Here is a 15,840-nt window from a genome sequence, read left to right on the forward strand (position 1 = left end):
AAAAAGAGTACAAATTAGATCACATTTCACGGAATCTAGATGACTATGTTGAATTTGGCACCATAAAGGTGGAGGTCTAAGAAAAAATCATAGTTGAGGGGGTAGATGTAATTATCCAAACAAGAGGGGGTTTTTTGTAATTTGACCATACCTCAGGGGGGTGTTTGTAATTTACCCTATTTATTTTAATTATGCAATACTATTTTTTTTTAAATAATGCATCACATTTTAAATTCGTTTATGCTCGATTCATTATTACGAATTTCGTATTTGACCCATAATTTTAAAAATTAAATTAAATAAATTAAATTAAAAAGAACTAAATCATCACAAATTGTATAAAAAAATAGTACAAATAAATATAAATTTGTAAAAATATTAATTGCTAATTTGGATAGAACTGTGAAGTGAAAATTCCACCTTACTAATTTAACCGGACCTTCATGAACACTCCTTCTGAAGCAAAACCGGTCCACACGAACCGCCCGACATTGAAGAAGAGCGATCATCTTCTTCCTCTCTTCCGTTCGAGTTCCGATACTCTGTGATTATCAGGCGCGAACGAGTACTGATAATTTAGCAGGTAGTATATCTTTCAATTTGATGTTTTTTTTTTAAATTCAGTAAAGCTGCGGATTAAGTGCACGATTCAGATCCAATGGCTGCTTATCCGCTGTTTTTATGATCTGTTTCAGCTTCTCTTCGCGAACAATGGCGACAACTGACAAGCAGAGTGCTCTGGATTTCATCAACCAGATGTTTCCAACAGGTCACGTGATATTCATTCACACGCGCACTTTATGTTTCGTATTTTGAGATGTTTATGTTACACATTTGATGATTTTTTTTTTCCGATTTTAATTGGTTGGTTTTTTGTCTTTCTGAATTATTGAATTCATGTGGAGTGCATAATCTTTGCCTTCTAGGAATTGGAATAGAATAGATGTTTTTTTTTTCATCTCTGTGGGAAAACAAAGCACAGTGATAATAATTTAGAATTAATTAGTATTCATGAAAAAATGAACTGAAGTGTGAATTTTCTTGCAAAACTTCCTTTATATTTGTCATGTAATTGAAAATGATATTGAAGATTTTTTTGTCTGATAATTGGCTTATAAAATTGGTAGAGTTTGTCTTGCTTGTGGTGTCTTGAACCTTCACATATTTGTACTTCTTAGCAATTTAAGATATTTGCTTGTTGACGATGAGGATGCCGGTTGATTTGCAGAGACTTCTCTATCTGGTGTTGATCCCCTTATGCAAAAAATACATAGTGAAATTCGTAGAGTAGATGCTGAGATTTTGACAGCCGTTCGGCAGCAGGTTAGTATTTCTATTTAATTGGTTCTGTATGCGTTGAAACAGCAAAATGGAGGACTTCTATTTTTTTTTATTGTCGATGGATTGGTTGAATTACATTCTTGTAACCTGTAATTGGATAATTCTCATAAAAAATTTGTATCAGAAGAACGTTAATGCACTGGCTGGTTTGCAGTATTTGATTTGTTTGGATTCTATAGACGAATCATGAGATCATATGTTACTAGTTACTAGAAACTAGTGGCTCAATGGGATAAGATCATGTAAGCTCACTCGATATCCGTTTTTAGTTCATAGTGGTTAAGTTTCAAAGTTGGTCAAACTCATAATATTTGGGACTGGTTTGAACTTTGAGTTTAACTCATTTAGCAAATGTCAGTTAACTGAGTGTTTAAAGTCAGGTAACTCTATCCCAATTCAAAAGTTTAATATATATTACAAGTCTTATTGGCTCAATGTAAAAAACAGGATGTGCAACTTCTTCTGTTGGATTATCCATAGATGATAATATATTACTTGACTTGAGGCGATGAGTTGTATTTTTTTGTTATTGATCCATGCATAGACCTTAATCACGTTGATTCATGCATACAAGTTAATCACGTTGGTGGGTGCTATTGACTTCTTTCTTGTAGAAGAAACACAATTTTTGTTGTCAATAATGTTTCCTCTTGTTGGCACTTGTTCGATTGTTGTAACACTTGTTCGATGTCTATTTCATTTTATAGAGTAACTCAGGGAGCAAGGCCCGTGAGGATCTTGCTGCAGCAACTCATGCGGTTCAGGTTTTGCTCATTCTTTCATGAGTTAGTTACCCTGCAGAAATTTTGTTTAGCAAGAGTCCTTTTATTCTACTGTAACTTGGTCATTTCTGACAACAGCTTTAGGTTCTCTCTAGTGCTGCTTGTTGGCTAATTTGATTTTACCACGTGGACCAGGAACTCATTCATAAAATGCAAGAAATAAAAACCAAAGCAGAACAAAGTGAAACGATGGTTCAGGAAATATGCCGTGACATCAAGAAACTGGATTTTGCGAAGAAGCATATAACTACAACTATTACAGCCCTTCATCGTCTTACTATGCTAGGTTAGTTTTCCACTCTTGATTCTCTTGAGGAGAATTTGATTTTGGCTCTTTTATAAAAAAAAATGTATATCTGGTCATGTTTGGGCTTTAAGTTTTTCAGTTCTTTTAGATAAAATACAGCCAACTTGACTACTTGTTGAACTCTTAATGCTTGAGCATTTGGATACACCTAGACTGAAGATATTTGTTTCATGTTTTGTTCATACATTTTTGTTTGGTATTTGACAATTTGGGAAGAGCCTTTTGTTTCTCTTGCTATTTTCAGTTTATCAAAACCAATTGTCAAGAGCTTTGACAGTGACGGGATTAGTTTGATTGCTATTTTGCCATTTTAAGTTTTGATGGATTTTGAGTGGTTCGAGAAATTCATGGATAACATGGAAGATAACTGTCAGCTTATATTTATTTATGCCAGCAAACAAGATACATGTTCAAGTATTTCTGGTTGTAGAGCCCAAGAAAGGAAAATTAACAGATGTATATGAATGTCGGGAATAAACTATGGTATCGGGATCTGATAAACAGAGCTAAATATGCTTATGGGTCACCATCAACATATCTTTTTTGTTCTCCTTCCCTGCATTTCTATTCTTTGTTCATCATTCTACCATCATTTTGACAACTTTTCTTCAATCTCACATTTAACACTTGTGAATTCCTTTCCTCGTATATCACTTGTTACAGGCCCAAGTATTATTCTGTTGAAATCTGATTTGTTTCTGCAAAAATGTAATTAAATCTTTTCTTTTTGTCACGCTGGAAATTCATTTGGGCCAATCTCATATATTAACACATGCAAAGACTAAAGCGAGAGTAGTTTTTTCATGAGCTCTAGAAGAAGCTGAGTTTATAACTCATAATTGAGGTCAATTCTTGTGATTTAAACTTGGAACTGCCTGTTGAGTGTTTCTGAAGGGTCTAATATAATCCATATCCTGCATTTTTGTTTAGTTGAGAAACATGCGGGCTTTGTATTATTTAAAGAGTACATCAGATAGTAGCTACTCATTTTTTTTTTCTTTTAAAATTTAGTCGGTTTGGCGAGAACTAATCTCGCCTTTATCTATCACAGTATCTGCTGTAGAACAACTTCAAGTTATGGCGTCTAAAAGACAATACAAGGAGGCAGCTGCACAGCTCGAGGTATTACATGGCGTGCACATGTTTTGCATCCTTTCTTGCCATTCATTGATCCACACAGATCACACATTTCAGCTACATGAATCTTAGCTTAGGGTCGAACTCTATATTTATCGATTTAAGAATATCATGCCCATATCCTTAAAATTATTCTAATATGTTTAATCTAATTTAAATTTTCCTGTAATTCATTGCTGGTGGATACATTTCAGGCTGTCAACCAGCTGTGCAGCCATTTTGAAGCTTATAGAGATTTTGAGAAGATCACAGAGCTTAGGGAGAAGTTTAAGAGCATCAAACAAATTCTGAAGTCACATGTGTTCTCGGACTTCTCTAGGTATGTTAAACCTGAAGTTTACTATCTGAGCAGAATCTTGTTTATATGTTATTTCCAAAAGTCAAGTTTATGAAAGTAGCAACATGAATAAAAGTTGGATTCTTTCCTAAACATATTATTTGGTGGGGTTTCATTTTATGTGATACATGAATTGTCCATTTTATTTTGTTTTCACTTTCTTCCTTTTATTGCCCTCCTTATCCTCTCTGTTAATTTGTCAAACCTCCTGCCAACTTCTCTCCACAGCTTAGGCACAGGGAAAGAGACTGAAGAAACTAATTTACTACAGCAGCTATCAGATGCATGCCTAGTTGTTGATGCGTTGGAGCCATCAGTCAGGGAAGACTTGGTAAAGAATTTTTGCAGCAGGGAACTTACTTCATATCAGCAAATTTTTGAGGGGGCAGGTTTGTCTAATTGCTTTATGTAAATTTCCGTTATTAGTTTCAATCTTTTCTGAAGTTGAGTTTGATGACATATGACTTATCACTTATTTTTGGTATATTCTATACTTGGCAGAATTGGCAAAGCTGGACAAAACAGAAAGAAGATATGCATGGATCAAACGTCGTCTAAGAAGCAATGAGGAGATTTGGAAAATTTTCCCATCTTCATGGCATGTTTCCTATCTGCTATGTATCCAGTTCTGCAAGTTGACGAGGTTGGTGATTTATCTCTCATTTGAGTTCACAGGTTAAACCCTTATTTTCAGTGCTTAAAATTGTGGCCAAACTGTCCCCCTCAGTTCAAATCCTAGTTCGACCCATATGATGACATCTAGCAATAACTTCAAGCAATTACTCATCCTTTTCTACGCTTGAGAATTGGAACTCATGTAGCAGCAAATTATATATATAATTTTGGTCTAAATCATGTAGGACCAGTGGACCACATGATATGCCGCGAGGTTATTACTAGAAAAAAAAATGTTTTCTTTTCTTTTCTAGGGAGAGTGGGGTCCTTAACTATATCATGTGCTAATATGGATGTATGTTTATTGACTTATTCATGGAATAAGTGTTGGTGATAACAAATTTGTTGAATGGTTGTGTGCTGGCTTTTTGAGGTTATTAACTATAAAATACAACCACTTCTATTTCTGACAAAATATTATAGACTGTTCTAAGTTAGACGATATCATAATAACTCATGTAGGGTTTCTTTTTACGCAGGACACAAATTGTGGATATCCTGAACAATCTTAGAGAAAAGCCAGATGTTGGCATATTGTTACTGGTCAGTTCCTTTTCGATACATTGTTCCCTGAAGTAGTTCCCAAATTGATTATTCTTTGCCAGCATGGTGTATAACTCATTGAAGTAGTTCCCAAATTGAAGTTTTTGCTCTGTATTGATGCCTTTGCATACTGACTTATCAGGGGATATATTCTGTAAAGTCTAGGATCACCTGTATGCTTCTTTGTGCTTTCTGTGTTTAACTTAGCCTTCGGTTTATCATGTTTTTTCCCCTTCCCCTAGTGTATGTTTATTCATCCCGTTGTAAGTCCTTATAAGTTTTATATATTCTTAGATCTGCATGGCGTTGTTTTTTTTCCTGTTGATGCGAGGAACTAAAGATACAAAAAATTTGCCAATGTAGCCTTTTACGTTGCTCCACCAATGATGATACATGTGAAAAATCTCAATATTTTGATTACACGTAATCATTATTTTTTCTATGGAACTATTGATCAGCATGTAGAAGTTTGAGGTTGCATATTTTCTATGTTGCATTGCTTGTTGCACACTTTGCCTGTCAAGCGACATCTACCAAATTTTACAATTCAAAAATAGATTTAAGATTTTCCACCAGATGATACTTTATCTAGCAGTTTTACGTATGTGATGCTTCTAACTGATGGCCGCTTGTAGGCATTGCAACGTACTCTAGAGTTTGAGGAAGAATTAGCAGAGAAATTTGGTGGTGGAAGTCATAGCAGAGAATCAGGAAATGAAATTGGAGAAGATATGGTGGGAGATAACAATCAGATTGTTTCAGACATTCGAAAGAAATATGAGAAAAAACTTGGTGCACATAACCGAAGTGAGAATGAGGTATGCATGAATTTGTAACTTGACTTAGTCAGTCTCAGATACTAGTCAAAGCTACATGCTACATCATGTTGCTCCTGCCTAACATTGTTATTTTCGTCATCAGGAAAAGGATGGCTACAAAGATTTTTCAGTTCCTGGTGCTGGGGTAATTTCTCATTTATGATTTTTTTTGAGCAACAAATGCATGCCCAGAATTTTTTTTACGACCAGACACAATCCTTCCCCCTATTAAGTATGATTGTATTAGTTTATTATCTTTACATTCATGGGCTTAGATAATTGAGTAGGTAAACATGAATTTTATATCTTGTTTGAGAGGAGTTGGATTCTATTTCCAACTCATACTGTTTTTTTATTTTTTTTGGCAGTTGTTAGGATTTAACAGTATTTTTTAGTTTGTTCTACAACCTGCTACAACAAGTCCATCTGTTTCATATGAGGATGCAGCTTGATTTTCATTTTTAACATGAACCTAAAAATGAAGGTGCTAATTTATGTTGTGTGGACTGCTATTGATTTACCTGGCAGTTCAATTTTAGAGGGATCATTTCGTCATGCTTTGAAGCTTATTTGGGGGTATATGTGGAACTGGAAGAGAAGACACTTATGGAGCATTTGGAGAAACTTATCCAGGTCTTGGTCATTGTAATTCTTTGTTGGTTTCTTAATTTTTAATTGCTGCCATGTTTACTTGCTCCTGACTAACATTCCTTCGTATATTATACTACAGGAAGAAACATGGGACATTGAAGAGGGAAGTCAAACAAATATTTTATCCAGCAGTATGCAGGTAAAGAAAAGGAAAACATAGTGGCTATGGTGTTTTTCAAACAAACAATCATTTAATTATTGCATGTCAGGATATATCAGTTTATTCAATTTTGTTTATGTGTGTCTAGGCACTATTTCTTCTTCTATCCCTTTTTTTATCGCAAGAAAAAGTGAATCTGTTTTCATAACGGGGTTGGAGAAAACATATTGCGATGCATTCTTTGTGTGTCTTGCTCTATTTTCTCCGTAATTAAGACAAAAATGTAAATGAAGTATTATTTTATTGTTCGAGGTCCTCATACTTCTGAAAGTAAGGGCTCAACTGTCCTTTTAAATTACGCTGATGGAATATGTGAATTTCAAAAACATTGATAAAATTATGTGAATTTGAATATGTGAACTTCTTTTTATTGAATTCTGTGATAATTTAACGTGTACTAAATCCTTGCTTCTTGTTTTATGCAGGTCTTTTTGATTATTAGGAGGAGCTTAAAGAGATGCAGTGCTTTGACAAAAAGCCAGACGTTGTTTAATTTGTTCAAGGTGCGCTATTGAATTTATGTTAATATGCCTATGGATAAAATAGATGAAAATTTTCTAGAGATTAAGAAGCATAATTTATTATATTAAAGATTTTGGCCAGCCTGATAGTTGCTATCCATGCAGATTTTTAACTTTTTTGCATTTAATTAGTATTTTAGTATTAATTGAATAGCCTTGCTCCAACCAAGAAAGGCAATTAGAGGCTCATTATAATTTCAGTCCTTCAATGTAAGTCAGCACTGATTTTCCTGCTTCATGACAAACTTCGTTCGGCAAACTTTTATAACCTTTTTCTTGAAATTGAAACTTGTAATAAGATTTTGACAGATCAAGGAATACAGATAAAAACTTTACAAAATCTTAATATCTCACATGATTTTGATGAAGAAATGATGTCTTTACAGTCATCTCGTTTAGTTGCACTGAAATGAATCTATAATGAGCTTCTACTTATGATTGTTCCAAGGGTTTAAAGATATTCAACTTTACGCTGTTATTGTAATAAGTGATGCATGGCAACGTTCTAGTTCTGCATATATTCTATAGCTAGGTATTTCCAACCAATTGTAGAGCATTTTTACATCATGATTCCACTGTAGGTCTTCAATCACATAGATCCATTGTCCATATTCTGAGATTCCATTGTTCTGTAACTAGGTATTCCAAAGAATTCTTAAAGCATATGCTACGAAACTTTTTGCAAGATTGCCGAAGGGTGGCACAGGAATTGTAGCAGCTGCCACAGGGATGGATGGCCAAATCAAAGTACCCTTTTGTTGTTTATTATTATAATATTATGCTGTACTTACTATTTATGCTCCCACTGACTGGCTGTTTTCTGCAGACATCTGACAAGGATGAACGTCTTATCTGTTATATAGTTAACACAGCTGAATATTGCCACAAGACGGTTCGTTTCTAAATGCTACCTTTATTGGTCATGATCAAATTAATTCTGTAAACTAGCATGCTGATTGCTTTTAAATGCACAAGATACAGAAAGATGTAATTCACAAATAGCTAGGCTTGCTTGTTAGTAGTACCTCAAATAGTAACTTTAGGATTTTAGTGGCAAGAGAATCTTGATTTCTTGTCATGGAGTTCATGCATTCAAGACAGGCTTCTCAACCATGTATTGTTTGCATCAATTAGTCATTGAATCATTGCTAACTGAACCTCAAATGATGTCTGGGAAGTAAACTTTATGTTTTCTTGATGTAAGTATTGATTACACTTCTCCTAATTATAGAGTTGTAGCAAAAATAGCAGCAGCTTTTACGGGCGAATGTGACTGTTACTGCAGAATTGGGTCTTGCAGCAAAGATTTGGTGTTCTATTAGAGTAAATGGCATTCATCTATCAAATATCAAGTGAACAGGGCACTTGATGTCTGACCTTGTATAGATTTCTTGTATTAGAAAACATCTATTGATTTTAGTGGTATTCTCTGATTGATCAATAATATGGAGTGATTGGATGTTCAACAAGTCTGCTGTAGATTTTAGTCTTGTATCATATGAGAATAAAGTGGTTAAATGTGATATCACGGATTTTATTTCCTTTTATTTCTTTTTATATAAGACTCATTCCTATTTTATATTCATCAGTCAGAGGAGTTGGCTGAAAACGTGTCCAAAATAGTTGATCCGCAATTCGCAGATAGGATTGACATGTCTGAAGTACAGGTAAAAAAATATTCTCGTGTTTGTGTTTCACCGCTGTTCCTTTCTCTCTCAGGCCTACATTTTATAAAGCTACTGTTTGTACGGTGCAGGACGAGTTCTCAGCAGTTATAACAAAAGCATTGATAACACTTGTAAATGGTATTGAAACTAAATTTGATGCTGAAATGGCTGCAATGACACGTGTTCCTTGGGGCACGCTTGAGAATGTTGGGGACCAATCTGAGTAAGATGCCCATAAGTCAATAGCTGAGAAGCCGAATATGCCCTTTTATCTGTTAATAATCTTATTTCTATTCCTGCAGATATGTGAATGCCATAAACACAATTGTGGGTGCTAGCATTCCTGTACTTGGAAGGCTTCTTTCTCCTATATACTTCCAATTCTTTCTTGATAAGGTGAATAAATTACTATTTTTTATTGTTCATCCACTTATATTGCTGCTCTTTAGTCTGAGTACAAAACTTGTAGGTGCTGACTATTTATTTCCTGTGCAAGTACGTTTTTATTCCCAAAAAACGTCAGCTCTCTAAACTATTGAATTTACTTGAAACTATACTTGAACTTCTTTTTGATCCCTTACTATTTACTCTCCCTGGGTGTACTTTGTAGAAATCTGTCTGTTTGATCTGAATAGGTTAGATTTGTAAATTCTTCCTGTCGCTATGCAAGGGAGGGTTTGAATAGAGAAATAATCATTGCTGCATTATTTTCGTCTTCATGTTCCGAGTAACTAATTAGTAAAGCTCTTTTCTTTCACCAAGTACTACATAGTTGGAGTTGGAAATTTCACAGGCACATGTACTACTAATAAACAGCAATTGCCTGAAACTGATCCATGATTATTCACTCGCTATTACATTTTCTATGATTCAGTGCTCATTCTTGTATTGATATTTGCAGCTTGCTTCATCTCTTGGTCCACGATTCTACCTCAATATTTTCAAATGCAAGCAAATATCTGAGACAGGAGCGCAACAAGTATTTATTATTCCAACTCTTTCTGTTTCCTTTCAATATTTTGCACGAGTTCACCTGGTCATATGGCAATTCAATCAGCAGGCAACTGATTTTATGTGATAATTTTTCCAAATGATTATGTCCTAGTGTATAGTGAACCGAAAATGCATTTAGCTGTTATTTTCATTTACAAGTATGAAACTTATATTCTGAAAATATGCAGATGCTGCTCGATACACAAGCTGTAAAAACAATTCTTCTGGAAATTCCTTCCCTTGGAAAACAGGTAAGATAGCAGAACCTAAAGAGGGCAGCCACTAATTATATTTAGTACTGCCAAAAAAATAAAACATGTTTTAAACATCATTGTTTTGTCACGTCATCTTTGAAGGGCTTACTATTTTCTCGATTTTTATCATTTTTCTGCAAATGAAGGCAAGTAGGAGTTGCACATCTATCCTTATCTTCCGAATTTCGCCTACTTGTTCATCCATGGAGTGGCCAAATAAAGCATAGATATCTCCTTATAAAGACTTAACTTGAAAAATGGCAATTTATATCTTAAGTGATTAAAGGCTGATTGCTGTAGATTTCTGTGGAGTGTGAGCTACTGGAAGTCAGTAGAACGGCACCAACTATAAACTTGCATACTAATCTTAAGTCTTCCCCTTCCTTCTGCTTTTACCACATCAAAATTTTGAATTCCGAAAGTCCTTTTCAAAACTTCAGTCTTAAAAGGTTCTAAATTATGGTATCATTTTTCACCATGATGAGATGAACGCCCTGAAAACGAATGATTTGTTTCTCTGTACAGGTATCTGCTGTTACTGGCTACTCAAAATTCGTAAGCCGCGAAATGAGCAAAGCTGAAGCACTCTTAAAGGTACAATTTCATTACACTAAGTTTTTTGTGTTACTTAAAAGTGGTGCTTATCCATACCCTTTCCCCGTACAGGTCATACTGTCCCCTATAGACTCTGTAGCAGATACATATTGTGCTCTGCTGCCTGAGGGTACACCTGGAGAGTTCCAGCGGATTCTCGATCTAAAGGTTCTTCTCTCCCGTCATCAACTTTCTTGAATTTGTTTTTTCAGCAAATACTCTAAATCAATAATTCAAAATATTTCCTTTTCGCTAACTCGTGACATATACATGCTTGTCTCGATGAAAAGTTTGGGTTCCTCTTATCTTATATATATTACGTTGCTGGTGTATAATGACGACATTTTGCATCATAATTTTGTTATTTTGCTAAGATTTTTATCTTCTTGCTTATCTTTTTGTTTTCATTTAATCACTATTTTAGGGCCTCAAAAGGGTTGACCAACAAAGCATACTAGACGATTATAACAAACGTGGAGCAGGGGCTTATCAACCATCCATGAAGACAGCAAATCCAGCCACATCTAACACCTCAATTGCACCTAATCCATCGACAAATGCAGGAATAATTCCTCTGAAGGAAGAAATAGTGGCAAGAGCTGCTGCACTTGGGAGAGGTGCTGCCACAAACGGAATCAGGAGAATTCTAGCTTTGACCGAGTCAACTACCAGAGACCGTAAAGATGGACCCCTCAGAAAGCTCTTCACTGGTTGATCAAAAAACGTGAAGGCGTTAACATCATTTGTCCTACTCTGGTTAGGTTTTGTTTCCTCTCTTGGAGTGCCGTATAATATCTTTCTAACTTATTGTCTTTATATTTACTCATAAGAAACTTTTTTATAGTATGGGAAGTGACGAAGTTACATCATTTGCCTACTCTGGTTAGGTTCCTTTCCTTTCTCTCGAGTTTTTTTTTTTTGGGGGATTTCTTGATATGCAGCTTCCTGATTAGTAATTTTTTTTTTTCGAGTTTTCTATTTGCGAACTTAAGAATGTATTTATTTGTGTACTAATATGCGATGTATGGCTCTTTTTTTGCAACATTTTGATGAGTTGAAAAGTATCATGTGCAGTCCATATATTTAGAAGTTGAGTATGCTAGTCATATTCGCCAACTGCTTTATATAGATTTTATACTTTAATTTACGTTTTTCCAGAACATAGTTTCCGTTCTTCTCCGACTTCTAATTTCAGATCCTTCTTGTGTTGATGCCCGAAAATGTTGTTGGACACATTTTTTTCGAAAATGTTTGTCGGAACACGTCTTTGAAAAACGTTGTTTGGCGAAAAAGAAATATTGAAACACGTTTCGAGGTAAATAAATAAGTATTGCAATGTGTTTCATTAGAACACGCGTCTTTTTTAAGTGGAAATGAAGTGTAGTTGTAATTCTGATATATAAAGTGAAGGGTATTCCCGACATTTCAGTGTAGGTAGGGAGTTAACTGTAATCGAAACTTAAAATCCAAGTATAGTACGTACCAGCAACTGAACCGTACATGAAACTAGTCGAAATACGCCCTAGAAATTTGAAATAATATTTATCGTTACACATTTTAATATCGAGCTTTTATTAGCAAGTAGGTTAACATAAATATGTTAAAAGCCTAACCTAAGACACAAAGCTAAGTTTTGCTTTAGCAGCACTTAATTAAATAGGTAGGGGCCGTGCTTTATAATTCTAGCCACTACATAAATCTTTGTCAAGTTGTGACAATGGATTATGGCTGTCTTTAATTAGGTAGGCTGAAACATCAACCCTATATATATATATATATATATATATCTACGGTTTATTAAATAAATTTATTTTAATTTATTGATATTTTTTAGGGTAAATTATACCCGCACCCCTTTTGGTATGCTAAAATAATTTTAAGGTCCCTGTGGTATCGATAATTACACTCACCCCTGAAACATAGCTAGAAACTCTACGTTGTCTTCACCACTAGCTAAAAGTAATAGTCCGTTAGAACTCTATCGGAATAATGTATCCAATGCATTATGCCATTGGAGTTTCTAACTAAGTTTCAGGGGTGGGTGTAATTATCGATACAACAAGGACCTTAAAGTTATTTAAGCATACTTCAGGGTTGCTGGTGTAATTTACCCTAATTTTTTATTATTAATTTGTGCTAATTAATTAACCCTCTATTTTCCCATTTAATTTGTGTGATGATGATTAGGACCTGCATTAAAAATAACAGTTAAGTAAGCATGATTGTTATACCTGGCAGGTAGTTTATCTTGGATCTTGTGCTAAGCAGGTTAAATATTGGTTTTGTTAGTATATATGTTGTCTCTTTTGTCATTAAGAATATTCTTTTGTCCATTAACAATTTCTATATTAATTTCACATGCATAAAATTAAAACCTAAAAACACAAGATTAAAATTAAAAACGAAAAACGATTATTCATAATTAACACGAAAAGGATCTCGTCTCTTGTTCCATTTTTCTTCTACTCGAAAACAAAGCATGAAAAAAGAAAAACAAGAAAAAGAAAAGGGATTTAAATTATAATAATAACAGGAATAATTAGTAAATATTAATAATAATTAAACATGGTTGCTGCTCCTGAATGAACCAAGTGCTTTAACTGCTCCTGCCCTCAATATGAACTGGTGGTAGAATGCTGCAATGGCTGCACCAATGAAGGGCCCTACCCAAAAGATCCACTGCAACACATTTCATAAATTAAATAAATAAATGTAATTAAATAACCAGATGAAATTGATTTAAAGATGCAAGTAATTTTGGTACATGGTCATTCCACCCGGCATCGTTATTCAAGATAACTGCAGCTCCAAGACTCCTAGCTGGGTTAATTCCGGTGCCGGTGATCGGAATTGTGGCCAAATGAACCATGAATACTGCAAATCCAATGGGTAGAGGTGCCAATACCTAAATATTTGTATACACGGTTAAACCTCTGTAAATTAATAGAGTCGAATATAAAAAATTCTATTAATTTAGTGAAATAATAAATTACTGAACTAATAATTTAATATGTTTTTACCGAGTCGGGACCAGAAACAAAATATTATTTAAGCGATTGATCGAGGTTATTTGGCATTCTCAAATTATTATTTATTATATTAATTCCAAAAATAAAATAATAAAATCGCTATGTACTAAATTATATTACTTTTATGACAAACAACGTATGCGTAAGATTTTCTAAACCATTAAATTATTATCTTTGTGGAATTTAGCAAACATGTTATTTTATTTATTTAGGGATTGTGGTAATTATTATTTAATTAACAAAAGGACAACCTAGTTTTCATACCACATGACAAAAACTAAATGCACTCCATTCTTTCTTTATACTTTTCTTGAAATATTTTCACATATATATGATTTATACACAATGATAATAGAATCACAGATATACATGTGAATGTGTGTAAAATATATATAATAAACCCGATAAAATTACCTAAAGAAGGTCTGATGTATATGTGAAAGTGTGTAAAATGTGTATAAAACCCGATAAAATTACCTAAAGAAGTTCTGATACACATGCGAATGTGTGAAAAATATGTAATAAAACCCGATAAAATTACCTAGAGTGTGACATACAACAAAGTGGGGGCCTATATATTCATATGTGTGTATGGTACTAAATTCCAAAGTCACTTTACAGAATTTGAGGAGTGAATTTCTTGAAAAGATGCATCCCAAAGTTGCAACGCACATTTTTTTCTTAATATGACTCAGATTTACACTATTTCACACGTAGTGGGTGGTGTATCTACACGTACTAGAAATATGTATTTTTTAAATATATATATTTACACACGTGTTACTATGTGTGTGTGTGAAGTGAGTTCTTACAGGGACGTGAGAATCTCTGGCGCTCCTTTTGGGGTCAGTGGCGGAGAAAACGGTGTAGACAAGGACGAAAGTTCCGATGATCTCGGCGGCGAGCCCAACTCCGGTGCTGTAGTCGGCGGACAGCCCATTAGCGCCGCCGCCGTACTTCTTGTATAGCGAACTCTGGAACGCCTTAACAAGCCCAACTCCACAAATCGCCCCCAAACACTGCGCCACCATGTACATCACCGCCCTCACCAACGACACTTTTCGGGCCAAGAAAAGCCCGAATGTCACCGCCGGGTTTATATGCCCCCCTTCACATAAATAAATATTTAATTAAAATTATTATTAGGAAATAAAATTAAAAAAAAAGAAAGAAAAAAAAGTACGACAGACCGGAAATTCCAGCGGTGCAGTAGACGAGAACGAAGATCATGCCGCCGAAGGCCCATGCAATGCCGAGAATTCCGACGCCGCCGCACTCGTCCACCGCCGCCTGGCTCTTGTACCCGATCACCGTCGCGACGGTGATGTACAGGAAGAGAAGAGTGGCTATGAACTCAGCTATGACAGCCCTGTAGAAGGACCACTTCGTCAGCTCCTCCGCGTCGATCAGCGGCGCCGGCGGCGGGTCGTGGTAGTCCTTCGCACCGAAAGAGCCTTGCTCCGCCACGTCCTTCGCCATCCCGCCGCTTAGAGAGAGAAAAAAGTTAGAGAGAGAAAGAGAGAGAGTGTAGTTGTAGTGAGAGAGAGAGAGTATGGAAGCAAAGAAGGGGGGTGGTGTGGGGGGTATTTATGGGTGGTGGAAAAGATTAAGTGAATAATTAGTAGTAATAATGTAATATGATTATGTTAATTAATTAATATATTATTAATTTAAAATGAGGTGGAAATTGGGCCGTCCAATGGGCCACCGACCCACGAGAGATGTGGGCCCACCACCTTTTCCATCATTTTCTGTGTTTTAACGGCTACCTATTCTCTAGTGCGATCCATATTCACCAAATTCCCAAATTATAATAAATTATATGGCAAAATTACGAAAAACTCCCTAAGGTAAAGTTTACGAAAAAAAATGATAATTGTTTTTCTTAATTATGAACATCATTATGAGGTATCCTCTATATTGTGAGAAGTCATAGTATTATTATACCAGAGTGTAGATTTATTCAATACAACTATATAGTTGGTTGTTGGTTGTGGATTTCTTTATTAAAAAGGTAAAAAATAAAAAAAA

The 15,840-nt window shown here is 35.0% G+C and overlaps 2 protein-coding genes across 3 annotated transcripts; one reads left to right on the forward strand and one right to left on the reverse strand.

Annotated features, from left to right (window-relative positions):
* Nucleotides 1-259: 259 nt before the first annotated feature.
* On the forward strand, nucleotides 260-11,847 carry LOC105955527 (vacuolar protein sorting-associated protein 53 A). 2 transcript variants are annotated; one of them, XM_012979267.2, is made up of 26 exons: nucleotides 260-583; nucleotides 696-769; nucleotides 1,229-1,323; nucleotides 2,049-2,105; nucleotides 2,259-2,409; nucleotides 3,482-3,552; nucleotides 3,762-3,886; nucleotides 4,133-4,293; nucleotides 4,406-4,547; nucleotides 5,059-5,122; nucleotides 5,758-5,940; nucleotides 6,044-6,085; nucleotides 6,469-6,573; nucleotides 6,671-6,730; nucleotides 7,177-7,254; nucleotides 7,912-8,019; nucleotides 8,099-8,164; nucleotides 8,862-8,939; nucleotides 9,029-9,162; nucleotides 9,242-9,335; nucleotides 9,841-9,918; nucleotides 10,121-10,183; nucleotides 10,712-10,780; nucleotides 10,853-10,948; nucleotides 11,205-11,536; nucleotides 11,625-11,847. In XM_012979267.2, exons 2-25 carry the CDS (start codon nucleotides 712-714, stop codon nucleotides 11,493-11,495), a joined length of 2,469 nt encoding a protein of 822 aa, XP_012834721.2. In that variant the 5' UTR covers nucleotides 260-583; nucleotides 696-711; the 3' UTR covers nucleotides 11,496-11,536; nucleotides 11,625-11,847. The 2 variants fall into 2 exon arrangements, with proteins under 2 accessions (XP_012834721.2, XP_012834720.2); XM_012979266.2 differs by having other exon boundaries at nucleotides 11,205-11,847.
* Nucleotides 11,848-13,169: 1,322 nt separating this feature from the next.
* LOC105955526 (putative aquaporin PIP2-1) lies at nucleotides 13,170-15,407 on the reverse strand. Its single transcript, XM_012979265.2, has 4 exons — nucleotides 15,000-15,407; nucleotides 14,622-14,917; nucleotides 13,545-13,685; nucleotides 13,170-13,459 (listed from the first exon to the last, which is right to left on the reverse strand). The coding sequence occupies exons 1-4, from the start codon at nucleotides 15,286-15,288 to the stop codon at nucleotides 13,340-13,342; spliced, it is 846 nt and encodes a 281-aa protein (XP_012834719.1). The 5' UTR covers nucleotides 15,289-15,407; the 3' UTR covers nucleotides 13,170-13,339.
* Nucleotides 15,408-15,840: the final 433 nt, after the last annotated feature.

Source organism: Erythranthe guttata, chromosome 6, assembly GCF_056151865.1.
Source record: "Erythranthe guttata isolate IM_541 chromosome 6, IM_541, whole genome shotgun sequence".
NCBI lineage: Eukaryota > Viridiplantae > Streptophyta > Magnoliopsida > Lamiales > Phrymaceae > Erythranthe > Erythranthe guttata.